Source organism: Ictidomys tridecemlineatus, chromosome 15 (assembly GCF_052094955.1).
Source record: "Ictidomys tridecemlineatus isolate mIctTri1 chromosome 15, mIctTri1.hap1, whole genome shotgun sequence".
Taxonomy (NCBI): domain Eukaryota; kingdom Metazoa; phylum Chordata; class Mammalia; order Rodentia; family Sciuridae; genus Ictidomys; species Ictidomys tridecemlineatus.
In genome coordinates, this window is record NC_135491.1 from 22,025,310 (window position 1) to 22,049,251 (window position 23,942).

Below are 23,942 nucleotides of genomic sequence, written 5' to 3' on the forward strand. Positions count from 1 at the left end.
GTTCAATCCCAATAACTGCCCCCATCCCCACCAAAGGAATTGAAGGCTACACTAAAAAAGATTTTTTAACACAAAAAAGGCAACCAAAGACAATAAAAATGGAGGAGGAGGAGGAGAATCATCATCATCCCAGCAAAGTGGCAGATGTAAATGAAGCATATCAGTATTATATGAATAAATGATACAGTCAAGAATTTTTTTAAAAAATAAGATTAAACCACATGTTGTTTACATGAAATATTAAAATCCAAAAATCACAAAAGTTTGCAATTAAAAAAAGATGCAAATGTAGCCACAACAGAGCTGGGGTGGTGGTAATAATCTCAGAAAAAAACAGACTTTAATATTAAAATGTTACAAGAGGGACATTATATAATATCAATAAATAAGGATGGTTAACAATGGCAAACCTAACAAGAGAATCCAAAAAACACATGGAACAGAAATAAATGAAAGTAAAAGATATGACAACACAACAATAACAGTTTAAGGCCTCCCTCAATATTTCACTACCAATAACAGATAAACCAAGTAGACGAAAAAAATATCAAGAACACAAAAAACAATAACAACAATAAACCTCACATGACATCTATACAGCACTTTGTAATATAACAACAGAACCCATAATCTTTTGAAGCACACAGGAGAAAACATATACTATCTATTTGAAAAAGTCTTAATAAATTTTAACAGACACTAAGTATGATACACTAGGTATGCTCTTCAGACACAACAGAGTGAACATCAGAAAGAAAACTTGGAAACCCCACTAATATTCAGAAATTAAACAATACATATTTAAATAACCCACAATTCAAAAATAACATCTCAAGAGAAAAGAGAAGATATTCTTAGCTAAAACAAAATGAAAAGACAATAGATCATACTTCACTGAATGCAGCTAAGACAGTATTTTAGAGGTCAATTTATATTTTTAAATGTCTACATTGGAAAATGAACATCTCAAATGAATAACATGTGAAAAAAAAAACTACAAAAGACCAAATTAAGCTTTAAGCAAGGAAAGAGATGGAAATAAGAAAGATACAGTAGAAATCAATGACCTAGAAAACAAGAATAGAGAAACAAAACCAAAAGGTTTTCTCTGAAAAGATCAGCAAAATCAACAGAACTTTAGTTAGACTGACCCAAAACAAACATACCAAAAATCAGAAATTAATTACTACCAACTCCACAGGAATTAAATAAATTTACAAGGGAAGACCACAAATAATTTTATGATGACAAATGAGACAATTTATATCAAATGGACAAATTCTGGGTCTAAAATGGCCTCAAGAAAAAATATAAAAATATAAATTAAATCATAAGGAACTGAATAGCAATTATGAAACATCCCACAAAGGAAAGTGTAGATCCAGATGATCTCACTAGTAAATTCTACCAAATATTTAAGGATATAATACCAGTTCTTCATAAACTAATCTATCTCATTCTGTGAAGCCAAAATTATCCTTATATAAAAAGCCAGGCCAAGATATCACAAGAATTGAACATGACAGACCAAATTTCTGTGAATAAATGCCAGATATACAACAAAATATCATCAAGCAAAATTCATTAACATAAAAATTATTATGCATATTATAAAGTAAACTTTATCCCAGAGATGATCAGAAGATCAACTAATGTAAAACAGCATGTTAAAAAAAAATACATATATATATGAAAAACCTACAGCCAACACACTTAATGATGAAAACCTGAATACCTTAGCCCTAAGAACAGAAACAAGGCAAAGCTGTTAATTCTCCCCACTTCTCTTCAATGTTTACTTGAGATTCTAGTCAGAGCTGTCAGACAAGAAAAAAAAAATTAATCTCTATTCACAGATAAAACACTGTATTGCAGCAAATGTTAAGGAATACACATAACCCTACACACATATATCTTGACAAGAAGCAATAAATGAATTTGGTAAGGTTGTAGAATTAAAGTCAATATTAAAAAAAGTTGTATTTCTATATTCTAGCAACAAATAATTCAAAAAAGGCATTAAGAAAACATCTCCACTTACAACAGCATCAAAATGAATCAAGAAATTAGAAACTTAACAAAAGTAGTATAAGAGTTACACAATGAAAACTAAGAAACACTGCTGAGAGAAATGAATCAAGATCTAAACTAATAAATATTTCATGTTCATGGATTAGAAGACTCATTGTTAGCATGACAATTCTTCTCAAGTTCATTTATATATTCAACCTAATCTGTACAAAAATCCCCAAAGGGATTTCTGCATAGAGAAAAACAGATGAAATAATAGGAGTACACAAAAAAACCTTACATTTATGGTAAAATATTTCAAAAAAACAAAAACAAGAAGAGGAAGAAGGAGGAGGAGGAAGAGGAGAAGCAGCAGCAGCAGCAGCAGCAGCCACCTCTGCCAAAACACTCATAGCAACAAGATAATCTTTTGGAATAACTAAGTATCAAAACTATCCACACAAATAAGTTGAATACAGACCCTTGCCTCACACCATACACAAAAATTAACTCAAAATTGACCATATTCCTAACTGTAAGAGCTAAAACTATCAAACTTCTAGAAGCAAACATGAGAAAAACTTTTGTGAGTTTTGGGTTACACAAAGAATTTTTAAGACACCAAATGTATAATACATAAATTTAAAATTTACCAACTGGACTTCATTAAAACCAAAGAAAGACTTGTGCTTCAAGAGACAAATTTTAAAAATATAAAGACAAGCCACAGACTTAAGAGAAAATATTTACAAATCACACATGATGAAGAATTTGCATTTAGAATATATAAAGAACTCTTACAACTCAGAAGATATGCCACTAAAATAGCACAAGTTGAAATTTACTCCAAAATGTATACTTAAAAATGGAGATTATGGTATATGAATCGTACCTTAATAAAGCTATTAGAAAAAAATCTTCAACATCTATAGTCAATAGGAAAATATAAGTTAAAACTATGATAATGGCCACTAGAATGGCAATACTAAAAAAAGAAACACTAACAGTGCTACCCTGAATGTTGAAAAACTAGAAATACATTGCTGGTAGCAATGTAAAGTTACACAGCTTTTTGGAAATCTGCAATTTCTTAAGTTCAATTAGTTCAACCTATGTTCAAATTGCTAGGTTTGACCTATTTACTTTTATAAAAATAAATCCTATTTACTTATATAAAAACATGTTTACACAAAGAGTTGTATCATGTTCAATGCAACATTATTCATAATCAAACACTCCAGGTCCATCAATGTGTGAATATATAAACAAAACGTGGTATATCCACACAAGGGAATACTATGCAACAATACCTACTGTTGCACAACAAAAAGTGGACAAACCACACAAACATGATAATCAAAATGGTAAAACATTACATTTTGTATAATTCTACTGAACATGAATCATCAGAGGAGGAAAATTTCTATATACATAGAGAAAACAGATTTGTTGTGGACTGGGGCTACAGGTAAGAACGGGAATTGATTGTAAATGATCACTGAAGATATTTTTGATGTAAAAAAAATGTTCTATAATTGGGTTGCCACTAAAGTAGCACAAGTTGAAATCTACTTAAAACTCCAAAATGTATACTTAAAAATGGAGATTATGGTATATGAATCATACCTTAATAAAGCTATGAGGAAAAAAAATGGGACCAAAGTACTACAAACTTCATAATAATGTGGTCAGAATACTGTCTTTAGAAAGAGGGTAGCTATAAATGTGCACATTTTTAGAGCCGCCACCCACGCCTACAAGGTAGGCAGACCTGTGACCGACCGGCAGAACAGGCCCAGCGGCCTGCCGGCATGGTACACACATCACCCCAATTGGAGGAGGGGCAGAGCCGCCGCCCGCGCCTGCAAGGTAGGCAGACCTGTGACCGACCGAGAGAACAGGCCCAGCAGCCGGCTGGCATGGTAGACACATCACCCCAATTGGAGGAAGGGCCCAGCTGCCGCCTGCAAGATAGGCAGACCGGGTGTCCTGGAGAAGGGGCCCAGTGGCCCGCTGGCCTAGTTGAAAGACCACCCCAATTGGAGAAGGGGCACAGCCACCGCCTGCGCCTGCAAGGTAGGCAGACCTGCAACCTGGAGAACAGGCCCAGTGGCCCGCCAGCGTGGTACACAGATCACTCCTATTGGAGGAGAGGCACAGACGTCGCCCGCAAGGTAGGCAGACCACACGACCCAGAGAAGGGGAACAGCAGCCCGCCAGCATGATAGATCATCCCAACTGGAGGAGGAGCACAGTCGCCGCCCGCGCCTGCAAGGGAGATTTTGTAACTATACAAGAGCAATATAAATATATAGGGGGGAAATTCAATAACACAACAGTTTCACCAAGCAGAAAGAAACGCAAGCAGTATGAAAAGACAAGGAAAGAAAGGACCATAAGCAATGCAGGTCAACTCAATGTTAGAAGAGGTAATATCTGCAGCAATGGAATGTCAGATAAAGAATTCAGGATATACATGCTTCAGATGATCTGGAGTCTCAAGGAAGACATTAGACAGCAAAATCAGACAATGAAAGATCACTTCAACAATGAATTACATAAACAAATCCAAGAAGCAAAAGATCAACTGTACAAGGAGATAGAGGTTATAAAAAACAAACAGAAATCCTAGAAATGCAGGAAGCAATAAACCAACTTAAAAACTCAAATGAGAATACTACCAGCAGAGTAGAACACTTAGAAGATAGAACATCAGACAATGAAGACAAACTATTTCAACTTGAAAAGAACATAGACAGCTCAGCCAGACTGTTAAGAAACCATGAGCAAAAGAAATATGGGATAACATAAAGAGACCAAACTTAAGAGTCATTGGGATAAAGGAAGGTATAGAGGTCCAAACCAAAGGAATGAGCAATCTGTTCAACAAAATAATATGAGAAAACTTCCCAGGCTTGAAGAATGAGACAGAATCCCAAATCCTAGAAGCCTACAGGACGCTGAATGTGCAAAATCATAAGAGATCCACACCTAGACACATTATAATGAAGATGCCCAACATACAGAATAAGGAGATAATTTTAAAAGCTACAAGAGAAAGGAAGCAGATTACATTTAGGGGTAAACCAATCAGGATAACAGCTGATCTTTCAACACAGACTCTGAAAGCTAGAAGATCCTGGAACAACATATTTCAAACACCGAAAGAAAATGTGTTCCAACCAAGAATTGTGTATCCAACGAAATTAAGCTTAAGGATGGAAGATGAAATTAAAACCTTCCACGATAAACAAAAGTTAAAAGAATTTGCAGCTAGAAAACCATCTCTTCAAAACATCCGCAGCAAAACATTACAGGAAGAGGAAATGGAAAATAACAATGAAAACCAACAGTGGGAGGTAGTACAATAAAGGGAAAAAATAATCAAAGAGGAAAAACAAACCATGTTAAGTAACATAAATAAACAAATATGGCTGGAAGAACAATCCATATCTCAATAATAACCCTAAATGTTAATGGCTTAAACTCACTAAGAGACACAGGCTAGTAGAATGGATAAAAAAAAAAATAGATCCAACAATATGCTGCCTACAGGAGAAGCATTTGATAAGAAAAGACATACATAGACTGAAGGTGAAAGGTTGGGAAAAATCATATCACTGATATGGACTTCAGAAACAAGCAGGAGTGTCCATACTCATATCTAATAAAATAGATTTCAAGCCAAAGTTAATCAAAAGGGATAAAGAGGGACACTACATACTACTCAAGGGAACCATACACCAAACAAGACATAACAATCATAAATATATATGCCCCAAACAATGGTGCAGCTATGTTCATCAAACAAACTCTTCTCAAGTTCAAGAGTCTAATAGACCACCATACAATAATTATGGGAGACTTCAACACACCTCTCTCACCACAGGACAGATCTTCCAAACAAAAGTTGAATAAAGAAACTATAGAACTCAATACAATTAATAACCTAGACTTAATTGACATATAGAATATACCACCCAACATCAAGCAGTTACACTTTTTTCTCAGCAGCACATGGATCCTTCTCAAAAAAAGATCATATATTGGGGCTGGAGATGTGGTTCAAGCGGTAGCGCGCTCGCCTGGCATGCGTGCGGCCCGGGTTCGATCCTCAGCACCACATACAAACAAAGATGTTGTGTCCACTGAGAACTAAAAAATAAATATTAAAAATTCTCTCTCTCTCTCCCCTCTCTCACTCTCTCTTTAAAAAAAAAAAAGATCATATATTATGTCACAGGACAACTCTTAGACAATATAAAGGAGTAGACATAATACCATGCATCTTATCTGATCATAATGGAATGAAACTGGAAATCAACGATAAAAGAAGGAAGGAAAAATCATGCATCACTTGGAGAATGAACAATAGGTTACTTAATGATCAATGGGTTATAGAAGACATCAAGGAAGAAATTAAAAAATTCTTAGAGATAAATGATGAAAATACAGACACAACATATCGAAATCTATGGGACACAATGAAAGCAGTTCTAAGAGGAAAATTCATTGCTTGAAGTTCATTCCTTAAAAAAAGAAAAAAACAACAAATAAATGATCTCACACTTCATCTCAATATCCTAGAAAAAAAGTAAAACAACAGCAAAAGAAGTAGAAGGCAAGAAATAATTAAAATCAGAGCTGAAATCAATGAAATGGAAACAAAAGAAACAATTGAAAAAATTGACAAAACTAAAAGTTGATTCTTTGAAAAAATAAATAAGATCGACAGACCCTTAGCCATGATAACGAAAAGAAGAAGAGAGAGAACTCAAATTACTAGCATACAGGATGAAAAAGGCAATATCACAACAGACACTTCAGAAATACAGAAGATAATTAGAAATTATTTTGAATCCTTATACTCCAATAAAATAGAAGATAGTGAAGGTATCAATAAATTTCTTAAGTCTACCCAGATTGAGTCAGGAGGATATAGACAACCTAAAGAGACCAATATCAATTGAGGAAATAGAAGAAGCCATCAAAAGACTACCAACTAAGAAAAGCCCAGGACCAGATGGTTATACAGCAGCATTTTACAAAACCTTTAAAGAAGAACTAATACCTATACTTTTCAAGCTATTTCAGGAAATAGAAAAAGAGAGAGAACTTCCAAATTCATTCTACAAGACCAATATCACCCTGATTCCTAAACCAGACAAAGACACTTCAAAGAAAGAAAACTACAGACCAATATCTCTAATGAACCTAGATGCAAAAATCCTCAATAATATTCTGGCGAATCGGATACAAAAACATATCAAAAAAATTGTGCACCATGATCAAGTAGGATTCATCCCTGGGATGCAAGGCTGGTTCAATATACGGAAATCAATAAATGTTATTCACCACATCAATAGACTTAAAGATAAGAACCATATGTTCATCTCGATAGATGCAGAAAAAGCATTCGACAAAGTACAGCATCCCTTTATGTTCAAAACTCTAGAAAAACTAGGGATAACAGGAACATACCTCAATATTGTAAAAGCTATCTATGCTAAGCCTCAGGCTAGCATCATTCTGAATGGAGAAAAATTGAAGGCATTCCCTCTAAAATCTGGAACAAGACAGGGATGCCCTCTCTCACCACTTCTATTCAATATAGTTTTCGAAACACTGGCCAGAGCAATTAGACAGACGAAAGAAATTAAAGGCATAAAAATAGGAAAAGAAGAACTTAAATTATCAATATTTGCAGATGACATGATTCTATACCTAGCAGACCCAAAAGGGTCTACAAAGAAACTATTAGAGCTAATAAATGAATTCAACAAAGTGGCATAAATTCAACACGCATAAATCAAAGGCATTCCTGTATATCAGCGAAAAATCCTCTGAAATGGAAATGAGGACAACCACTCCATTCACAATATCCTCAAAAAAAAAATAAAATAAAATACTTGGGAATCAACCTAACAAAAGAGGTGAAAGACTTATACAATGAAAACTACAGAACCTTAAAGAGAGAAATAGAAGAAGATCTTAGAAGATGGAAAAATATACCCTGTTCATGGATAGGCAGAACTAACATCATCAAAATGGCGATATTACCAAAAGTTCTCTATAGGTTTAATGCAATGCCAATCAAAATCCCAATGGCATTTCTTGGAGAAATAGATAAAGCAATCATGAACTTCATATGGGAAAATAAAAGACCCAGAATAGCAAAAACAATTCTAAGCAGGAAGTGTGAATCAGGCGGTATAGCGTAGCGATACCAGACTTCAAACTAGACTACAGAGCAATAGTAACAAAAATAGCATGGTACTGGTACCAAAACAGGCAGGTGGACCAATGGTACAGAATAGAGGACACAGAGACCAATCCACAAAATTACAACTATCTTATATTTGATAAAGGAGCTAAAAGCATTCAATGGTGGAAGGATAGCATCTTCAACAAATGGTGCTGGGAAAACTGGAAATCCATATGAAACAAAATGAAACTGAATCCTTTTCTCTCGCCATGCACAAAAGTTAACTCAAAATGGATCAAGGAGCTTGATATCAAATCAGAGACATATCAAATCTGATAGAAGAAAAAGTTGGCTCCGATCTACATACTGTGGGGTCAGGCTCCAAATTCCTCAATAGGACACCCATAGCACAAGAGTTAATAACTAGAATCAACAAATGGGACTTACTCAAACTAAAAAAGTTTTTTCTCAGCAAAAGAAACAATAAGAGAGGTAAATAGGGAGCCTACATCATGGGAACAAATCTTTACTCCTCACACTTCAGATAGAGCCCTAATATCCAGAGTATACAAAGAACTCAAAAAATTAAATAATAAGAAAACAAATAAGCCAATCAACAAATGGGCCAAGGACCTGAACAGACACTTCTTAGAGGAGGACATACAATCAATTAACAAGTACATGAAAAAATGCTCAACATCGCTAGCAGTCAGAGAAATGCAAATCAAAACCACCCTAAGATACCATCTCACTCCAGTAAGATTGGCAGTCATTATAAAGTCAAACAACAAGTGCTGGTGAGGATGTGGGGAAAAGGGTACACTTGTACATTGCTGGTGGGACTGCAAATTGGTGCGGCCAATTTGGAAAGCTGGGAATGGAACCACCGTTTGACCCAGCTATTCCCCTTCTCGGTCTATTCCCTAAAGACCTAAAAAGAGCATACTACAGGGACACTGCTACATCGATGTTCATAGCAGCACAATTCACAATAGTAAGACTGTGGAACCAATCTAGATGCCCTTCAGTAGATGAATGGATAAAAAAAAAAAGTGGCATGTATACACAATGGAGTATTACTCTGCATTAAAAAATGACAAAATCATAGAAATTGCAGGGAAATGGATGGCATTAGAGCAGATTATGCTAAGTGAAGCTAGCCAATCCCTAAAAAATAAATGCCAAATGTCTTCTTTGATATAAGGAGAGCAACTAAGAACAGAGTAGGGAGGAAGCACATGAGAAGATTAACATTAAACAGGGATGAGAGGTGGGAGGGAAAGGGAGAGAAAAGGGATATTGCATGGAAATGGAAGGAGACCCTCAGGGTTATACAAAATTACATACAAGAGGAAGTAAGGGGAAAGGGAAAAAAAAAAAACCAAGGGGGAGAAATGAATTACAGTAGATGGGATAGAGAGAGAAGATGGGAGGGGAAAGGAGGGGAGGGGAGGGGAAGGGGGATAGTAGAGGATAGGAAAGGCAGCAGAATACAACAGACACTAGTATGGCAATACGTAAATCAGTGGATGTGTAACCGATGTGATTCTGCAATCTGTATACAGGGTAAAAATGGGAGTTCATAACCCACTTGAATCAAAGTGTGAAATATGATAGGTCAAGAACTATGTAATGTTTTGAACAACCAACAATAATTTTTTTTAAATGTGCACATTTTAAAAACCAAGTGTCCCATGCAAAATTATAACTGCTGAATCAGTGGCAAGAATATGGGAGCAAGGGGTGGGAGGGGCATGAATCTAAACAATAGTAAGGAGGGAAAGGCAATAAACAAGAAGCAGAAACAATGCCCAAAATGAGACAGCAGAAGTTGTCCCAACAAGAGTAATTATAATAAACACAAATTATTTTTGACAGTTATAGGGTATCATCACAGTATGTTAAAAACTATTTAAAATACTACTACCATTAGGTACACATATAATACACACATAAAAACAAAACAGAAAGATCACATGTACACACAAAAGATGAAACCTGTTATACTAAGAAAATATTTAACTACCTCTATGGTATCCAAAAAAAAAAAAAATCATTAGGGATAAAGAAAGCCACCGAGGCCATTTGAGATACAAATTCTAAACTCATTTGTGTATGTACATAAATTAATGTAAAGGAAAAAAATGTTTTCACAATGAAATAATTGTTACACTATCTCTCTTCTATTATTCTCTACCTACATATTGATTTCTTTTATGCATATAGCCAAATTAACATTGAGACTCCACCAATGATGTCAAAAGAAGTTCAAGAAACAAGTTTGAAATTCAGATTTTTAAAAGTTGAACTAATGGTTAAAATCATAAATATTATACAGGTCACATATTTTCTTACTAGCTAAGTACTCTTGGTTGGAGAGAGCAGATAATGCCGCCACCACCACCAAAAAAAAAAAAAAAAGTCTTAAAGTAAGCTGATTTTGGAGCAAGGATGCTTGAGTTTAACCCACTTAAATAGTCATATGATTTAAAATGTAGCTGTATCCTTCTCTAAGTTTCCACATCTCTAAAATGGGAAATAGGAGAAAAATAAAACAGTAGTACTCATATTACTAGGCTGTTAATGAAAAATAATTCACATAAAGTTCATAAAAAATGTTTGACAGTCAGTGCTCAAAAATATCTGATTCATTGGTTAAAGGAACAGCAAAAATTTTTATCCTGATATTCCTCAAAAATAAAATTTAAATAACTGAGAAAGTATTTTAAAATGTAAAAATTTGATATTACCAACCAATAAATTAGACACAAAAGCCATAAATATTTACTGTAGTTGAGGAATTCTTAGAGGCATTTACCTGGGGGTATATATGCCACTCAACTAAAGGACACACAGATTAGTTTTAACCCTGGAAAGCTGTTTCTTATGGAGAAGACAAATCCATAAAGTAAGTAGATAAGTGAATTTTATGAATTTGGAAATACTACAATAAATGGAAAATTCATATAAATCAGAAGCATAAGTAATTTGAAATTTTGTAGCAAAATGAACATAACTATACAACACAATATACTACAATGACTAAAGTCCGTTTAAGACACTATATTTTCCCTAAATCATTATTTAAATGTAGCTCAGTGGTAAAATGCTTGCCTAGTATGCATAAGGCCCTGGGTTCTAATCCCCAGCGGACAAACAAAAAAAGAATCTTCAATAATATGCAGATATGCAATCATATATGTTAAAAACACATCCTCAATAAAGGAACAAAACAAATATATTTAAAAATAGATTTTGCTAAAGAAAACATGTAGTAATAGGAAAAAGTATATACTAATTGTGCAGACAGCTCATCTATCCTACTTTTAGGAATCTACCTCAAAGATAAAACCTCCAATGATACAAAAAATACAAAATGATTTACTACATCATCATACTTTATTGCAAAATACAGGAAACACCCTAAATGCCCATACATAGGAAAGTGGTTGAGCAAACAGTGATCTACCTTTTCAATGGAGTACTCTATCTTTGTAAACAAGAATAAGGTCTGTATAAACTGACATGGTGACGTTACCAGGGTGTATTATTAATTGAAACATTAATTAAAAAGCAGTGGAGAGTGTCCTTCACTAAAGAAATATAAAAAGATATGTAGAAAACATCTGCTCTTTGTGCAAAAGAAATGTTAAACTAGAAACTAAAAACATCAGTTACTTAAAATGGGTAAGTAGGGGTTTAACAGAGAGAAGCTGGGAATGGGAAGGAGGGAGGTGGAATTGAAGAGAGAGAAGAAAACAGGGAAGGGAGTGGCACTTTTCTTAAGTATGCCTTTCCATACAACTCTCAACTCTTGAGAACCAAACTTAATGTTCCCATTCCTTTACAGACACCCCCTCCCCAATAAACCATTCAAAACAACCAGGATATGCAGAGAAGCCTCAATGGAATTCAGAGTGACAAACTAGCTGTAGTACAAATGAATGACAATTACAATGAAGAGAGTGGACAAGAATGAGCCTGTGTAACTTTGGAAACAGTTTCTCCACATAATATAAGGCTACCACAAAAAGAACTATACTTAAATAGTGTAATGTACTTAATAAATGTATTTCTCCTATGGGTACAAATTAGTATTTCCAAACTAATGAGTATTACACTCAAAAACCAATAAATACATTTAGATAAGAGCCAAGGTTTATCCATATTGGAGAAAAGAAGTCACAAACAAGGAAAAATTTGAAAACTTAAGTCCTATGGTAGTTAAAATCAAGTATCAGTATAAGCTCATGGTTTTTAATATAATTAAACATACAAAAGTGTGTGTTGGTAAGTATACACATAAATTTCTCTCATCTGAAAAGGACAAGAAGCAATGACAGCTCAGTGACAGTAAATACATGAACAGATGTTGGTTGGTTTCTAAGCCCCATTGTCCAATAAAAAGAACCCTTTCCCTGGAGAAGTGGTTGATTCCAGTGCTGGGACAAGTAAATATATAAGCAGAGCCTGTAAAATTTTTGGTGTTAAAGGGTAAGAAAGTATTCAAAAAAAAAAAAAAAAGAAAAGAAAAAAAGAACTTGTTGAATGAACTTCTAAGCCAACCGCAAAGGAGTTCCTAATGGCCAAAGATAGAACAAACTAAGCTGCATAACAATGATAGTTTTGAATTTTAATCCACAGAATAAAATAAATATCCAGGAGTCCATACTGATATAAAAATTAAATTAACAGGGTATGGGTGGAGGCACTGTTTAGAACAAAGAATTCCAAAAAACAAATGTAGAAGGAAAGGAGAAAACAGAAAATCACCATTAGGAAAATACAACAGTGCTGTTACAGATAAGACCCAACAATAGATGCCAAAATTCGTGGGCTCCACATTGAGAAAAAAAAGATTTACACATCTTAAATTATCTCCCCTGAGATATTAACTATAAAGGAAAAGATATAAACTTTACAGCAGAGATACCTCCTGACAGAGCTCCACTGACAACATCTTCTCTCAGGGGCACTTGACCACTGAGCCATTTCCCTACCCTATTTTGTATTTTATTTAGAGACAGGGTCTCAGTGAGTTGCTGTGACTCGCTTTTGCTGAGGCTGGCTTTGAACTCTCATTCTCCAACTTCAGCCTCTGGAGCCATTGGGATTACAGGTGTGCGCCACTCAGCCCATGACAGACATCATCTTAACAGAGTGATTACAGTTCACAATTTGAAGTAAAGATTTCTTGAAATGACACAGCAGAAGGTATCTCTAACAAGAACCTCTTGATATGATGTGTATCTATAGTAATCTTGTCAAAAATGCAAAACTTCAATCTAATCATTTGAGTATATTAAAAAAAACTGAGGAACATTCTACAATCAGTACTCTTCAAAAATGTCAAGTAAAAACTGAGGAACTGTCAGAGATCAGGGGAGACTAAGGAACAATAATAATTAAAGTTAGGGTACTATACAGGATTCTGGAAGGAACATTAGTGGAAAAGTTGGTTAAATTCAAATAAGATAAGCAGTTTGTAGAATTACACCAATATAAATTTCCTAGTTTTGATCATTGTAGAAACATTGTATGTTATAATGTTGGGGGAAGCTGGCATACAGGAAATCTCTGTACTGTTTGGTATAATTTTTGGTGGTAGCATTAAAATTATTTCAAAGTAAAGGTGAAAAAAAGAGTGTTTTGGTCTGCTGCTCTGTTTTACAGTGGTTTAAAGCAGAACCTTTAAGACCAGCTTCATTTTGTCCCAAGGAAATTTGAATTTAATAACTTCAAGCTATAATGTAAAACTTTGCTATAAGATTGAAATTATGAAATGGGGCAACACTATTTCATATGGTCTTGAGCAGAACATACAAAAAATATGTTATCAAACACTTGTTGTTGTTTCTACTACCATATTCTATGAAAGAAAAAATTATTTGAAGGAAGTAACAGACTATATAAACAGCAGGCTCAAAATGAAGTTCATAAACATGAAAAAATATTTAATGACAATACTCTTGAAATTATACATCTCTAAATACCACCACAGTCCTACAATAAAGTTTGTTTTAACCAGGGGCAGGGAGTGGGTGTTAGCACAGAAAGGTTCACTTAAATAGCAATTGAGAAAGAAAGGGAGAACTCCTTTGTGAGTGGTTTGCACTATTTGGTTTATGAACAGGGTGAACTGAAAGAAAACCTGTTTTTAACTACAAAACATACAGCTGATCAGAACTCACTAAAGAACAAATTTTCTACATTTTTAGGTGATCTTTCAAAATCAGTTCTCTGTTCTAAATGATCTATTAATTACTGGGGATTCAAGCTCACCCCTTTATCATTAAAATACATATTCATAAAACTTTTTACAGTTGTGCTGTTCTAGTTACAAATAGCTTCTACTTTTCTAGGACATAATTTCACTTTGTTTAAGCAAGAATTCATTAAAGAAGCTATAAATAACCCTTAAATATTTAGCCATGAATAGAGGGTGGACTGGCATTGATGGCTTATTTTAGTTCTAATGCAGAATGCTTTTTAAAAGCTACATTTTAGCATGCATCAAGCTAATTATTAACACTTGCAGTATAATTTTCAATGTTAGACTAAATTTATCTTTAAGGAATTTTACTACAAAAGTAACAAAGTAAAAATGTTATCTAGTTATTTACTAGTAGTAAAGTAGGCTTAAAGAATGAAAATGTTGGAAAGATTAAAACATAAGAAAATTTTATTTGAAAAATTCATTCATTCATTCATTTTTTTTTTTAAAGCATCTAGACAAACTTTCCTTCTCTCCCAAAGGTAAATCCCAGTGAAAACTATACAGAAAGGGGAGAAGTAGTTCCTATGGAATTGTAAGAATTCAAGAATCTGTTGTGTGGTATATACACATAAGAATCAAAGACATATTTCCATATTCAGTGCTAAATCATAAAGTTCGCAATATTTTAGAAACCAAGTTTCATAAAATTTTTACTTGAAAAGAAATACTTTACAAAATATCATTCTTCCAGTCAAAGAAACTTTTCCATGGGATACATGTAGCTTTCTGTCTTAAAGATTACAGTATGACATTAAAAGGGAAGAGGTTTTTGTTTGTTTGTTTTTCTTTCTTTCTTTCTTTTAAATAGCCACCTAGCTTACAAAACCTATGAGGGAAGTAGATTTTTTTTAAAGTGCCTTTAAAATGCAAAAGCAAGTAATATAATTGTTGAATCTATTTGATATCTTAAAAGATTCTTTTAAATGGTCCATATGGTACACACAACATCACAGCTGGTACAAAACTGCTTGTATTTAGTTTAAAACACAAAAGCAATGCATATGAACTGTGTTCTTTGAAAAATAATTCAAAATTGTAAGGCCAACTTAGTAGTCAGAGAACTAACAAAACAAGCTGAATATTAATGTATTCAAACATTTACTATGATTTTTGTAATATCACTGATAAGAGAACTTGCTACCAAACTAACTCAAAACACCTTATTTCAAACTACATGTAACATATTTTGCTTATACATTCTAAAAATGCACAACTAGATTTTAGGATATAAACTCCCATTTCCTAGTTTTTTTGTTGCAATCTGGCAGCTTTGAACTTTGAAACCCTTTTTGCAGGTTCTTCTGATACTTCTGACAGAATTTCTTTTCGTTCCGGAATGGTAGGTAGTACAGGATGAGCAATGGCTGGGTGTGGTGTTAAAGAGCATAAAAATTCTTTTTCTATTACAGTTCCAGAAAAAGCCTAAAAGACAAAAAGTCAGATTCATGGTAATAAACCTATAAATAAGATGCCATAAAATCTTTACTTTATTCACCAATTAGACATTTATTCTCACTAAAAGTAAATTCACAAGATTTTGGGAAATATAATATTTTAACATCAGAATATGAATTGTTCAGAGAGAAACTGAGTACCATTAAACTTTTCCTACTTACACCACCAAAATATAATTTTTATAGTACACATGTAAGAAACAATATGCAAAATGCCTATTTTGTCTGGGAAAAAACAAAAATGATAAATAAAGGGGCCCTAAGCTTTTACATTCTATTATGTCTAGATCTAACTGTGAAACAATATGTATTTAAATTAAAAAAGATATTAGGGTGTCAAATGCAGACTCTGGTGCATCAGTTGGTACATGATCTCTGGAGGCCATGCTGCCCGCTAGCCAATATCTTATGTTTTTTTAATTGTTGATAGACATTTATTTTATTTATTTATTTTTATGTGGTGCTGAGGATCGAATCCAGTGACTCACATATGCTAGGCAAGCGCTCTACCACTGAGCCACAACCCTAGCCCGAGGAATTGTTTTTAAGATTTCTGGTATTTTAAACCTCTCTCATTACATTTTCTAAAAACTTAAGTACAAACTAAAATTTGACATGTAAACTTTCATACATATTTTGCTTCTCTTTGTCTATCAAATGTTCAAAATTAGTTAAGACAACAGTTGAAAAGCCACGATCCTCCACCCTACTCCATCACTTAAACAAGAAATGCTACCTTCTTCCCAAAATATTTGGGGAGTATAGCTCTTAAAAACAGTCCAAAGCTTACTTTTCTAGAAACTCCATTTTATTATGCTGAGCACAGTCTTCATATCATCTTTAAAACACTTCTGAAAGACCCAATCGTTTGGTATTTAAAAGATACTGAGAATGATTTTTAATACTACTGCTATAATCACAAACTATTCATTTTGATGTTAAGAATTTATTTTTTAACATAAAACAGCTATTATAACAGCTATTCTAATAATTCAATATAAAATACAAAGCTCATAGGGTGAAAATAAGTTCCATATTCTAACTCTAGTTATACTATGATACTTTAAAGTTCTTACAAAAATCAAATTTTCAAGCTTTTATTGGCAAAAGTCTATTACCTGTTTTCTAACAGTCATTATCGCAGACTATTAAATAAGATATTTTCTGGGTCACATAAGATCATTCTACTGGGGGAAGAGGAGACCAATCTAGTTTTATGTATGGTCCTCTAAATGCTAACAATCTCTATCCACAATTACCTTTTAGCGTATTTGGTACAAGCAGAACTATAGAGTATAAGCAAAGACATTTTTACAAATAAACTTATATATAAATATATTTTTACATGTGTCTGATGTATATATAAATGTGTACATTGGTTTGGTACAGGTATGAGTTTTCCAGTCTTCCTAAATACTTTATAAATTGAAAGCTTTAAATACTCATCAAAACAAGAATAAAAATATCAAATCTGGGTACAATGGAAACTATACCATAATATTTCATTGATAGGAATTCTTATTTCAGTATTTCTCAACCTGTCTTCCACTTCTACATAACTGTATGCAACATGGTGGGCAAAACATGAGTGTGCCCCAATTTTTCTGATGGTTCCATTAGATTGGAAAATGATCCCATAACCAGTCAAGTTTTGTTTCACTGGAACAGGCCAAAACATAGAAAAATTATTTACATTTTTCTTCAACTCCACCAAGGCACTTGGTGCCTTCATCAATGCACCAAGGCACTTCTACTCAAGCTAACAGAAAATGACTATAGTCTGGTCCACTGGTAATTTATTTAATATAAACAGCTAAATGATTTTCTAGCTAAAAGTTATACCACATGTGCCACTTCAGATATTTTTAAATTGCCACTGTACCAAAATAAAACTTCAAAACAGGTATTTCACTAAAACAAATTTTTGAACTATTCTAATACCACAATTGTGTTTGCTAGTGACTATTTTTAACAAATTATTATCCAAAAAGTACAAATCTAAGACTAATTAGATCCTATAACTTTTCCAACTAAATAGTAAAAATTGCAAAGATACTATAGAAATAGAGATACACACCTCAGATGTTCCTGATAATGGCAAAAGTTTCTTTTGATGATTTTCTTGTTGTGGGTCTTCTTCTAAAATGCTTTCACTGGTGTCACTACAAGTAGCTTCTTCACAGCTAATACTCCTCAAAACTCCCCGCCTATCATCAAATTCAGCAGCACTGCTTTCACTGGTATCACTACAAACACTGTTTTCTCTGCTTCGAGATTTCAGGATAGATTTACGAGGAACATATTCTCCGTTCACAACATCAACAAAGACTCTATATTGAAAAAATACACACACCTTAAATCATAAAACAAAGTAATTTTACAAGAAATTTTTTAAACCTCAAAATTAATCTGAAACTTTTTGTTGGAAAGTTTCCATCTAAAATATTTACATTCAAAGTAATTTCACAGCTTTAAATAATATATTTTTGGAAGACATGACTTTTTGGTCTAACAAAATATAGCATGTTAATTATAAACATATTGTAGGTGATAACATCTAGGTGATCTGCAAAAATTCTATGTAGTTTTATACCCACTAATAAGACATTTTGCAATTTTCACTATTTTACAAACATGTCAAAAATAGTTAAGCAGTTTCAAATGATAACTTTTTCAACAAATACCACAACAAAAAACTGAAAAGGAAAACTACATGTCAAGCATATTATAACTATAGTAGGAAAGAAAGTATTATCCTAGCCCATTGTAATTAGCTTTCATTTGTAAACTTAAGATGAAAGACTTTTTGCCTAGACCAGTTGGGAATGTTTCAAAGACACTAGTGAAGAAAAGAAAATGAAAAAATAACCATACAAAGTTCCAACTGCTTTGGACTGGGCTGTTGCAGTGGTGCTTTTCAAATGCTAAGCTAACTTCATCAGAACACTTAATATTTCAGAATCTTCTGGATTACAAACAATCTTTTCCTATAAAAGTCCAGTTAGAAAAAAAGGAATCTGCAGATTACACTGCAGTCTGTGACAGATATTACTCACCTGTAAATGTCAGCAGGAGTCCTGATTGTAGGCAGCTCTTGAGCAGAATGACCACTTCCAGCGTTGTTCTTTCGTTTACGTTTGGCTTCTTCTTTCTTTTCACTGAATTTTAAAGTGGTATTTTTTCCAGTATTTATTCGAACCTAAAAATTTCACAACAAAAAAATTAAAAATCTCTTGGGAAATTAAATCAAGAACCAAAATGAAATATAAATTCTATATTTAAAGAAGAGATAGAGCTAAAATTCTTCATTACTGAAATAATATGCATTATCAGGTAGGGTAAAGAAGTCCTTATCATATTTCTATAATGCTAAAAATTATATTTTCTTTAGTGACTTATTGTAGTCGTGGTTTTTTTTTATTATATAGAAAGCAAAAAACATTTAAACTAAATGCTAGATTTATCTTAAACTTCACTTCACCTCACTCCATTACTTTGGTATAAGTTTTAGACTTAAATCATACATTTCAAAACAAAGGCACAATTAACCAAAAGAAAAATTCAGTAAGACTATAACATTTAAGCCATAAAGTAATATCAGATAATGTTTAAGTATTCCAAAAAATTTTAAACATTTTTAATTTTAGAAACTGAAGATCTGAACACTAAAAACTAATCCTGTTCAGGATTATAATACTTAGCATTAAGGCCAAATTTTCTATGTTAGTAACTGTTCTTTCCCATAACATTCCTACAAATATTATTTATTCTTCCTGTTTCATCTAAATGGAAATAAGAAAACGTAAAAGCATCACAAAACTTTTTTCTAGCTAATCATTCCTGTCAAATTTTCCCAAAGAATTCCAATGATCCCTTTAGTTTGATGTATTAGAATATGTGTGTATATGTGTGTAAATCGTACACGTGCGCACACACACACACATATAATTATTTCACTTCCTATTAGAACAAGGATAACTTAAGAAACCTAAAATGTATGAAGTATGGTTATTCATCACAGGCACTTAACAATGAACCATAGTTCTGAACTCTGAAAAGGAAAACTACATGTCAAGCATATTATAACTATAGTAGGAAAGACTTTTTGCAAGATTTTTTTACAGGCATGCAAGTACCATGGGTCAAAGGCACATTTGATTTATTACCATCTCTATGTCTTGTAGACCTGAAGATTTCCTGAATTAGAAAGATGAATTCCTGGAGGTACCTTATACACTACATGAGCACAGAGAGGGCAGAGGTATACTTAAGGTAGCCCATGCGTCCTTCAACCAAAGTCAGCCTGCTTTGATCTATTTTAAATACTGAAATTCTACAAAAATTATGGAAGAAATAAAAAGGCTTTTGATACAAAAGATAAATCTGAAAACCTGGATTAAAAGATCTCTACAATCATCTCCAGCCCTAAAATGCCCAAATTCTAAACATATCATATACAGATGTTTATGTTTGTTAGAAAAGGAAGAATTGACTTTCTCCTAAATTTTTCCTTTTTGTCCATGATGTTCTTATTCATTGATTGCTGACACAGAAAACAAAAACCTGACATAATAGAAAATTAAACTAATATAGTCACTCCCAACATACTAAACATACCAAAATGCCCACAATATAATTAACTACAGAGTTCTTAAGAAAACTCTCTGTAGTAAGGACAGGTGGAGCCACAGTAGCTTCAATTTAAATATGACTCCCTTCCAGATCCCAGCTCAAATTACATTGTAGCTTCTCTGAACTATGGACCAATACTAGTTAACTAATTAGAATATCCCCCCCTTTTTTTTTCTTTTAAGATAAATTGGTCAGATTAAGAGGCAAAAGATGATTTTTCTATTTGTCAGTATCAATATTCATCACTGTTACTTTCCTCTTAAAAAATATCATAGATGGTATTTAATGTTCAAATTAAATGAAAAATTAGTAAAGTTAAAAGAATACAAACCCTCTTAGGTTCAACAGTATGAGAAAAATATATTGTTGGTACAGAATTATCTCCAATCCCTAAAGCATTATGGTCATTTTCATTATAACCATCATCACTGTTGTCTTCATCATCTTCTTCATTACTGTGACAAGAACTTGAACCATTTACTGAACAGTTCAACTGACTATTCACTTGTCCATTGAATTGTTCTGAATGTGTAACATCCTTATGATAACTGCTGGGAGTAAGGGAGTTTGTTTCTTGATGTATCACATTCACATTTGTGTTTTGATCTTCCTTCTCCTCTTCAGAAGAGGTTGTGTCTTCTCCATTTGCAATCACAGCATCAGGCTTACTAGTAAAAAAAAAAAAAAAAAAAAAAGAGAGAATATTAATAAAATAAAACAAAAACACTCGAATTTTACCTATTCGAATTTTCATCTTATTTCAGTGGGTTAAAAGATTTTTTTTCTTTAAATATTTATTTTTTAGTTGTAGTTGGATACAATACCTTAATTTTATTTATTTATTTTTATGTGGTGCTGAGGATTAAACCCAGTGCCTTGCACGTGCTAGGCGAGTACTCTACCACTGAGCCAGAACCCCAGTCCTGGGTTACAAGATTTTGAATAAAGTATTTTTTTTAAACTAGAATTCTAGGTTAAAAAAAGGATAAAAATATTTTTATGTGAATTAAAAAAAAATTAGTTTCTATGTCATTTCTGTACATTGTATTTTTCACACATAAGTAGAATATAAAGTTTAATTTTATCTTTGAATTTTGGCCAAAAATATAAATATAATATCAATAGTACAACAAGAGATTCAAAGAATATGTATTTCTATTAAAGTAGATGTTAATGCAACATAATTGTGTCTTTATTTTCTTTTTCTATCCTCAAGATATTTTAAAATAATACAATAATGTATTATTGTAATTTTAAGAGAGAAAATACATATACATATGCACATGAATATACTTACATTTATACAAATGAAAATACACTTATCATGCTTCATTCTATAAAGGAGTTGAGGACCTTATAAAAATAACAAAACCAAAAATGCAATAGAACTGAAATAACATCATGCAAAAATAGAAAGAGAATCATGACTAAGAAAATCAGAAGATCCAATACTGGTTTTAAAAAGTGAAATAGTACCAGTTAATCAAAAAAAAGACCTAAGAATTTATAGGTGAAATAGTACGGGCAGAATCTTTTGTGTTTCTTGTCTTATTTTTCACAGAAACTAATTACTGCATATGGTACATCATTTAAGCAAAATAGTATAGGAACTTCGATAGTAGCAGACTTCATTTAGCATTTTGAGAATTCTAAGTAAGTGCTAATGTGTATTACAAATAGCAGTTTAGTAAAGTTTCTCATACATAAAACTACCTGATCAGATTACAAACTGCCTATTCAATAAACAAAAAAGTTTGCAAATGGAAGGCAAGGATAAACACTTAATAATTTCAAGTTAAAATTCAAAGCAAACTTTTTTACTTTTTAGTAGTTGTAGATGGACAAAATGCCTTTATTTTATTTGTTTATTTTTATGTTGTGCTGAGGATTGAAGCCAGTTCCTCACACATGCTAGGCAAGTGCTCTGCCACTGAGCTACAGCCTCAGCCCCAAACTTTTCTTTTTAAAAAGTCAAAGATAAAACATCTTGGAGTACAGCATAAAAATACTTCATTAAATTTAATATTTAATGCATCCATAATTATTAAAAATCGACTGTTATAATTACTTCATTATACAAAATATAGCTCAACTCTTAAAAGAAGAAAATGGAGATGTTTATCTTAAGCATGTACATGCACATGCATGAGAATGTACATAAGTGTACATAAGCACACAGTCCTAAAAAAGTACTCTAGAGAATTAATATTTATTTTTGGGGGGAAAGATTATTGATAATTTATTATACCTTTCTGCATAAAAACAAATTTATTTTGGAAAGTTTATTTATTATTAGATACCTATCAAGTTCACCCAGCAATTCTTCTTGTCTCTCTAGTTCTTCCAGTCGAGCCCACAGTTCCTTATCAGCAAGCAAATCCTCAGATTTTACTTCATTTGCAAAATTTGCTTCAAAAATATTTGAAGTTTTTGGTTTGGAATGAGGTTTATGAGCAATTCGTTGTTTGGCTATTTTAAAAAAGAAAAGACATGAGTGTTAACAGTTAATCTTAAAAAAAACACAAACCTAGACTTAGTTTTGATTTTTTTTAAGAGCAAACGGCCTATTGAGACACAGCGAGTACATGACTTTTACACCCAACAGAGCTATAAAGACGCTTGTCTCTTACAGCCTTGCTACTCAAAATGTAGTCCATGGACCAGCAGCACAGGCATCCCTGGAGAACATTTCAGAAGTGTAGACTCTCGTAGTCTCCCAAACCTGCTGAATCATAATCTATATCTCAACAAGGGCCCCAGAGAACATACATGTATATTAAAAGTTGTTAAAGAGCTGCTCCAGAGATTCAAAATGTGTAAGTAGAAACAGTCAAGATGCATCCGGTTATAATGCAAAATTCAACACAAGTAATATTATCCACATATCATCCTAACTTACAGAGAATTTACTTACTAATGTAACAGGTAAAAACCTTGAAAGTGGATACTTTAAACTCAAAGGCATAGCTAAGAATGACTGTCCTAGAAAGAAATGATAGAAGCTAATCTCTGGAAAGTTCCATTATAATTTTACACATAAACATCTCTGCTATTTAAATTGCTTAATTTTATTTGTAATCCTCATCTGAGGGCAGGGGTGAATCCAATCTGAACTTAAACCTATCTGCTTTTCACTTTAAAAAAAGATCTTTCTTAATAGAGCCTGTTGAAGCTTTGAAGAAAGTAATGGGAAATGTAAAGTACTGTCTTTTATGAGATATGATACTACTAGTTGACCGTCCAATTCATCATATATTCAAATTTATAGCACTGTTTTCTGAATTTGAAAATATCCAAATTACATTTAATACTTTTCTCTTTATTGATAAAACAGTAATAATGGTTTTTATGTTTCAGACTTGCA

General features: G+C 32.9%; 1 protein-coding gene across 2 annotated transcripts in view; it reads right to left on the minus strand.

Annotated features, from left to right (window-relative positions):
* Positions 1-14,143: 14,143 nt before the first annotated feature.
* The window catches only part of Uri1 (URI1 prefoldin like chaperone), a 66,237-nt gene continuing 56,438 nt past the window's right edge, over positions 14,144-23,942 (minus strand). For both annotated transcript variants that reach the window (XM_078032231.1, XM_078032230.1), the window contains 5 exons: positions 22,879-23,047; positions 20,910-21,246; positions 19,003-19,145; positions 18,024-18,276; positions 14,144-15,914 (listed from right to left, as the gene is read on the minus strand). In XM_078032231.1, coding sequence (XP_077888357.1) covers positions 15,735-15,914; positions 18,024-18,276; positions 19,003-19,145; positions 20,910-21,246; positions 22,879-23,047 — 1,082 coding nt within the window. In that variant the 3' untranslated portion in view covers positions 14,144-15,734. The remainder of the gene's footprint in view (positions 15,915-18,023; positions 18,277-19,002; positions 19,146-20,909; positions 21,247-22,878; positions 23,048-23,942) is intronic.